At 39.7% G+C, this 7,793-nt stretch overlaps 1 protein-coding gene across 1 annotated transcript; it reads right to left on the reverse strand.

The window, feature by feature from the left end:
* Positions 1 to 88: 88 nt before the first annotated feature.
* Positions 89 to 7,350, reverse strand: LOC306887964 (fibroblast growth factor 7-like). Its single transcript, XM_079446026.1, has 4 exons — positions 7,010 to 7,350; positions 4,682 to 5,179; positions 1,733 to 1,839; positions 89 to 1,560 (listed from the first exon to the last, which is right to left on the reverse strand). Exons 2-4 carry the CDS (start codon positions 4,932 to 4,934, stop codon positions 1,345 to 1,347), a joined length of 576 nt encoding a protein of 191 aa, XP_079302152.1. The 5' UTR covers positions 4,935 to 5,179; positions 7,010 to 7,350; the 3' UTR covers positions 89 to 1,344.
* Between the last annotated feature and the right edge of the window lie 443 nt (positions 7,351 to 7,793).

Below are 7,793 nucleotides of genomic sequence, written 5' to 3' on the forward strand. Positions count from 1 at the left end.
CAGAACCGTGTGTTTGCTGTGCTGTATAAACACCCGTCGTGTGTCCAGATGAAGTCAGCAGGAACAAATCTCACAACACAACTCCATAGAAAGGTACAATATACGTTTATTGAAATTGATCTATAATCATATAAAACCTCTAGCAGCAAATGATAAACTCCTGCAAACTCTGTGTGTTTGTTTGCAGCACAGCGATCCAGAATACAGACGGTTCATGAACTCACATAAATATCATAAATAACACACATCAACACATGGACACGATCGCATTAGAGCGCCGAGTGATTATGAGAAACGAAATACGGTCAGACTCCCACGTTAAAGCATAGACTCATCATTTGTTTACCAGAATTACTCCAACTGACTGCATGGTGAAAGTGTCTCAGTATGAGGGTGGATTGATGACGAGAAGGAAAATCATTAGGACATTTGGATGGAAGATTATGAAGATAAACAGTATTTCTTAGAACTGATGAATCACTCACTGACGTGAATGTCAATCGCATGCATAAAAAAAAAGAAGTCGAAATGAAGTAAGGCAACTGCTATGATTTTCTCACTGAATTGTAAAGTCGAGGGCTGGAAATGAGAAAGGAATGTCTCAAACTAGATGAAAATCACCACTCCTCAGGATGAATGTTGATGTGATGTGAATGTATTTATGCAGTATAAATGGAGCGATATAAACTGTGATATTTACAGAACACACAGCGCTGCCGTATTTAATGAGAATGTCCATCTGTATAAATGCATTGCAGTGTTTATTGTTTGTTTTCATTGTTTTGGGCTCTAATGGTGGTGAAAGTGCCATGAACAGAAACATAAACATCTCTCCGAAATATAAAAATAGCTTCATCTCAAAATACAGATGAGTATTTATAACTGTTAGTTTACATGAGTCTAAAACACTTTCATATATGAACGTGATTTAGCAACTGCTTCTTGTGTGTGTGTGTGTGTGTGTGTGTGTGAGTGTATGCGTGAGTGTGTGTGCTTGTTTTTATATACTGGTGGGGACTTAAACCTGAATACACACAGACTCATGGGGACTTGTGTCACGGGTAAACAAGCTTATGAATCACACAGAATAAAGTTTTTTGAAAATTTAAAAATGCAAGCCGTCTCCTGTGAGGGCTAAGTTTAGGTGTAGGGTTGGTGTAGGGCAATAGAATATACGGTCTGTACAGTAGAAAAACCATTACGCCTATGAGATTCCCCACAAGGATGTGTGTGTACTGATGTGTGTGTGTGTGTGAGTGAAAGAGTGAATGTTTTATAGAAGGAGTTTGATGAATCAGACGAGTAAAACCAAACAGATCCAGTAACAGTGTCTCTGGAGCTCCTTCACGTCAGCTTCTTCTCGTCTTCCCTGCACTTTCGAGGGATGAAGTGAGAAGAGATGCTTTCTTTCCTCGTCTTCTTTCCTCTCAGCGGCCGGCCCTTCTGCGACAGAGAGATGAACATCTCTTTGCCGTTTTTAGTCCATTTGACGGACGAGTACGCCGTGTAGTAGTTCTCTAAAAACACTTCTTTGAAGTTGCAGCTGTCGTTGTAGTCTTTCTGTTTGGGAAAGAAGAAGAACAGATCGTAAGGTACGACAGAAGCGAGATGTATTGCATTGTGTTGTGTAGAGTTTGCTGAATTATCCGTTCAATGAAAGATGGGAGCGTTAGCTGGAATAATCAGATTAACTGGTGTTTGTTGTGTGTTTGCAGGACGGATGGCTTTATACTTTGCCCTGTAACATTCCGGTGCGGTTCATGGAAATATAATATTGGCTCTTCAGTCCTTTTATGGCCAACACGCCGCCCTCCGAAACCGTCCTGATCTCCAGAACACCTGAAACACAGACGGCAGATCAGCCTAAATGCAGGAAGACACGCAGACCTGGGCCTGTTTGTAGCTTACGGTAAACTTCAGGGACAAAGTTGCTCTGAAAAATCCTCAGAAGTTACTTAAATCTGGCCGTTGAAAGGTGCTCCATACTTGACCTAAATCAGGGTTATTATAGTTAACTAAAACTAAAACCATAAATAAACTGTAAATACATTTGAGCTGAAATAAAATAAGACACAAAACAATTAAACTTATTTTTCCAAGGCAACATTTCTCATTTGTATTTAAAATAACTGAAACTAAATTTGCAAACTAATTAACACAACACAAACAACTTTACAGTAACAGTTTATTTCAAGCCTTTATGTATAATGCATTGTAAAGGGTTATTAGAGGGTATAATGCATTATAATTATTCAGAATGTGCATTGTGATACATTATATCTTGTTATAAACAATTCTAACCAAATTTAAAATGCATGGTGTAACAATGAATAAGTGTTATAATGTATTAGCTGTGATTACAACTATTCATGAGATTGTGCAATGCATTATAAGGAGCATTACAAGGCATAATTAATGCATTAAAACTACTTTTATAAATGCATTATACATAAAGGCTTTAAGTAAAGTGTTATCAAAACTTGACATGAAAGCAGAAAATATAAAAATTAAAATATTAACAAAAACTATGATAGTGTCCCAGTGATACTAAAATAACACTGACCTAAATAACAATCTGAGTTAGTCTGTGGTAATTATTACAGACTTTATTTGAGATTGAGTTTAAAGGTGATGTGTGCCATTTTTTGGGTGTTAAAATCCTTCTGTTTTATCTCAGCTCAATATGCAGAGAAATTATCCTTGCAATTCTGTCTAATAATGCAGAAATCACCTTCAGAATCCATTCCTATAAAGCTAAATATCAGCATCAGACGGTTTGATTATGATCTACAGCGAGTTAAAGCTCCAGTTGCACTGATATTTGACAGCCGTTTGTTGTGTTTGGATGAGAAGCTGGACACGGTTCTTGTCGTTTTGAGCTCTCTCTCTGTATGTTTGTGTGTGTCTCTGGAAGTGTTTGCTTCACATGTGAGCGGCTCCAGTGGTATAATAAGCTGCTGTCACGGCACAGCTCTGACAGAACCTCAGAACGCGTCTGCTTTTCTCTCCTGCGGCGCTGGCCGACCCTCACTGCATGTCTTGCATGCGCTCTGTGCGTGCAGTTGTCGGCCACATCTGGCTATATCAATTTTTCTTCTTTTCAGCGCCAGCTGATGTAATCATTTTCCCTCCAGAGCAGAGATGCATGCCGTCACGCCAACACAATGACTTTCTTCTCATACACAACCGAGATTACTAATAACCAAACATGCTTGGGGCTGATGTTATGTGTACACATGATCATTAAAGTGAATAATCAATTATTTGAATATTTATTTGATCTGTTTAATAATTAATTGTGTATCCATGCACACAACATCAGCCTCCAGTCTCATTTTTTGTTGTTGTTTTGACGCTCTCTACACAAACTGAACTGTGCCTCCATTCTGACCACATCTGATAACGTCTGACCACTAAGTCCTCTAACGAAGGGAAACAAGAGCTATAAATATTGCCCCCCAAACACCTGTTTCTCTTTACTCCTGTCAGTCCTCGACCTGCTCATAATCCCACTGCCGATTCCTTCACCCTACATACAGTGAGAAAACACTCTGCTATAACTTAAAGGGTTAGTTCACTCAAAAATGTAAATTAGCTCATGTTTTACTCACCCTCAAGGCATCCTAGGGATATATGACTGTCTTCTTTCAGACGAATCCAATCGGAGTTATATTAAAAATGATCCTTGCTCTTCCAAGCTTTATAATGGCAGTAAATGGGTGTTATTGTTCAATAGTCCAAAAGAAGTCCAATAAAGCGCATCCATCCATAATAAACATTGCCTCACACGGCTCCGGGATTTGAATAAAGGCCTCCTGTAGTGAATCGATGCGTTTATGTGGGAAAAATAGTCATATTTAAAAGTTTATAAATGGTAATCTCTAGCTTGCGCTAACTGTTGTACACAGAAGCCGTTCCATGAGATTAGTGACGAATGCGAAAGCGCGACGGAGGGAGAGTAAAACAAAACACCGGTCACAAATTAGAAACACAAAATGAGGATTTGTAAAGAAGAATGTGTAAGGATTTCGAGCCAAGAGGAGACTGGTTTTTCTTTGCTAAAGTAAGGAAACTTTGCTTCCTTTGCTCCTGTAAACAAACATTGGTTCTCGCGAGACAAGCATATGGAAAAATTACTTTAAATTAAGCAGTATATTGTGCCCTATTTTTACTGATTGTTTTAGAGTGTATGCCAATGTCCTACGTCATCCAGTTAGCGGAAGCTAGATATTACTGATTATAACATTTTAAATATGGATATTGTTCTTACAAAAACTCACAAATTCACTACAGGAGGCCTTTATTCACCTCCTGGAGCCGTGTGAGGCATGTTTTATTATGGATGGATACACTTTATTGGACTATTGAAAAAAAACCACCCATTCACTGCCATTATAAAGCTTTGAGGAGCCAGGACGTTTTTAAATATAACTCCGATTGGATTCGTCTGAAAGAAGAAAGTCATATACATCTAGAAAACTATCCCTTTAAGAGGCCTTTACCATAGCTTTAGACGCATTGTTTTAGATCAAAAAAGCAGCCCAAATAAATGTAAGTTCAGTTTAATCTATAGTGCAACTTCAATATTCTCAAAAAGTCGTCTAAGCATCATCTAACGTTTGTTAATGTTATTTTTCATCGCCCAGTGATAAATCTTCTGTGAAACTCCTGGCACGCTTACTGTAGCAGTTGTTGGGATCCTGTGTCCCGTTGATGTTCCCGAACTCGTCGATCATCAGAAACCACTGCGTGCGACTGTAGAGGCGTCGGATCCGAACGTCCCCTCCCTCCATGTAGTCGTAGTTCCTGGTGTGGCGCTCGTGTTTGGAGCAGTCGGTCACAGACTCTCCATCACACACTCGGCTGACCAGCAGCACCAGCCACAGTCCACACGCAAACTCAGGCAGTTTCCATCGCAGCGTCCATTTGCGCATTATACTGCGTTTCTTAAGGAGGTCATGATCCACATACTGAAGGCAAAACTCAGGCTGGATCTTCAAGCTGTGGGAGATCCGCTCGGACCCCGTCCTGGTACAATCCTTTAGATGGTGATGTGACCTCTGACCTCCTGCTGCACCAGCAGAATCTCCTCAGAGCTGGAGGAGGCAGCAGTGTGTTCGCTTCTGCTGTTAATGACACAAATCAACAAACGGACGCCTCTGTCACACACTGTCCATTCCTGATGAAGATACAGGAGACAGGTCAGTTCCACAGTAATCTGTATAATTCACATATAAAACAGATTCTACACCTGTTTAGTGTCTATCAGTGGCTGACCGATACAATATTTAGAGAGGTGCATATTTTTATATATATACAGTCAAACCAAAATTTATTTAGAAAACATTTCAGCATTTCTCCCATTTTTTTTTTAATGCATTTAGCAGATGCTTTTATCCAAAGCGACTTACATTGCATTCAAGTTACAGTTTTTACATTTTATCAGCTCTTGCTTTCCCTGGGAATCGAACCCATGACCTTGGTATTGCTAGCGCCATGCTCTACTATTTATTCGCTATAGTTTAGAAAACGGTAATAAAATATGAGAAGAGCTCAGAGTTAAACTGCGTCAGAACAAATTGATCTTGATGATGTCAGATAACTTTGATAGAAAGGTTTGTAATGAATTGGGTTGAATAGCTGTCAGCTGTTAAATTTAAGAACATAATTAGATAAAACCAGTTTAGCTCAACTAATTACCAAGCAATGCTTCATTTAGTTCAGTCTGTGAACAAAATGAATAAAACAAAATCACTCTATCATTACTGATGACTCAGTTTCGCTCGGTCACTGCTTTAAATGTCTCAGTGTCGCTTTACACGTCTCAGTATTGCTCTATCAGTACTTTACACATCTCAGTATTGCTCTATCAGTACTTTACACATCTCAGTGTTGCTCTATCAGTACTTTACACATCTCAGTATTGCTCTATCAGTACTTTACACGTCTCAGTATTGCTCTATCAGTACTTTACACGTCTCAGTATTGCTCTATCAGTACTTTACACATCTCAGTATTGCTCTATCAGTACTTTACACGTCTCAGTATTGCTCTATCAGTACTTTACACGTCTCAGTATTGCTCTATCAGTACTTTACACGTCTCAGTATTGCTCTATCAGTACTTTACACGTCTCAGTATTGCTCTATCAGTACTTTACACGTCTCAGTATTGCTCTATCAGTACTTTACACATCTCAGTATTGCTCTATCAGTACTTTACACATCTCAGTATTGCTCTATCAGTACTTTACACGTCTCAGTATTGCTCTATCAGTACTTTACACGTCTCAGTATTGCTCTATCAGTACTTTACACGTCTCAGTATTGCTCTATCAGTACTTTACACGTCTCAGTATTGCTCTATCAGTACTTTACACGTCTCAGTATTGCTCTATCAGTACTTTACACATCTCAGTATTGCTCTATCAGTACTTTACACGTCTCAGTATTGCTCTATCAGTACTTTACACGTCTCAGTATTGCTCTATCAGTACTTTACCCGTCTCATTATTGCTCTATCAGTACTTTACACGTCTCAGTATTGCTCTATCAGTACTTTACACGTCTCAGTATTGCTCATTCTCTAATTTAAACATCTCAGTGTTGCTCTATTTCTACTTTGGATGTCTCAGTGTCACACTCACTATTTTAAATATTTCGATATAGCTCTATTTCTGCTTTAAATGTCTGTCTCAATAATGCTGTGTTTCTACTTCAAATGCTTCAGTGTTGCTCTATCACTTCTTTGAATGCCTTAATGTTGCTCTCTCTCTCTCATTTAAATGTCTTAGTATCACACAGTTTCTACTGTAAATGTTTCAGCATCACTCTATTATTATCTAAAATATTTCAGTATTGCTCCATTACTGTTTTAAATGTCTCAATTTTGCTCTACTGCTATTTAAATGAGTTTATTTGTCACTGTCTTAGTTTCTGCCAAATGCATATAATGTTTAACATCTTACGATAATTCTTTAAAAAAATAAAAGTTTTTAAAAGCGACTTACTTCTGCTTCCAGATTGTGCGTTTGAGTCCTGATGATTGCAGAGAAACTTCCACTGTGACGCACAGAGAGAGGGAGTTTTGGGGCAGACCGTCTGCGCTGTGCATCGTCTTCTCGTGTTTCTGATCGCTGTGCGATCTCTGATAAAAGCCTCCTGCTGACCTCACTTCTCTGCAATTACACCGCAGCCACTCAGCTGTCACTGGGATGCTGGCGCGAGAGAATAAGAGAGAGAGAGAGAGAGAGAGAGAGAGAATGGTCTGTTTCTGCTGGCCAGGCCTCCGGTGGACGAGAGAGGGAGCCGTTCTCTCTCTCTCTCGTTCTCTTTCTGAGGTATGTGGGACGAATCCTGCGAGATCTGCACACAGACTTTAAGAAATAGCTGTTGCATCAACGCCCACCGCGTCCACATTTATGAAAAATCACGTGCTGTGAGATTCAGGATTTCTCAAGACCCTGGCAAGAAGGGTCTCGTCTGTCATTTGTTGGGGTTGTACAGACAAACATCAAAGCCTGAGTTGAATTCAAAGGCTGACAGTGAATCTACGAGGGTAATAAATCTAACGAGGCGGGCCGCAATTGAGGAAGCTAAACAGAGGGCCGTTTACTGCTGGAACGGTTCATCTCTAAAGAAGGTCAAGCACTCTTTCACTTTTCCTGTTTGTATTTAAGGGACAAATTTACAGTTTTACACACCTGGCCTCCGCAGCACATCAAACGTTCCCAGCGTCGTAGCCCCGAGGGAAGCGCTGCGTACGGCCGATAGACACGCAGACCTCTGCTTTAC

Source organism: Barbus barbus, assembly GCF_936440315.1.
Source record: "Barbus barbus genome assembly, chromosome: 22".
In the NCBI taxonomy this organism is placed as follows: Eukaryota; Metazoa; Chordata; class Actinopteri; order Cypriniformes; family Cyprinidae; genus Barbus; species Barbus barbus.

Excerpts from the sequence above, each read along its gene's own strand:
- LOC306887964 (XM_079446026.1), bottom strand. The coding sequence starts at position 4,934 with ATGCGCAAATGGACGCTGCGATGGAAACTGCCTGAGTTTGCGTGTGGA. Across the intron at positions 1,840-4,681 it reads GGATCCCAACAACTGCTACA|GTGTTCTGGAGATCAGGACG; the intron begins GTAAGCGTGCCA and ends TCTGTGTTTCAG. Across the intron at positions 1,561-1,732 it reads CCGGAATGTTACAGGGCAAA|AAAGACTACAACGACAGCTG; the intron begins GTATAAAGCCAT and ends TTTCCCAAACAG.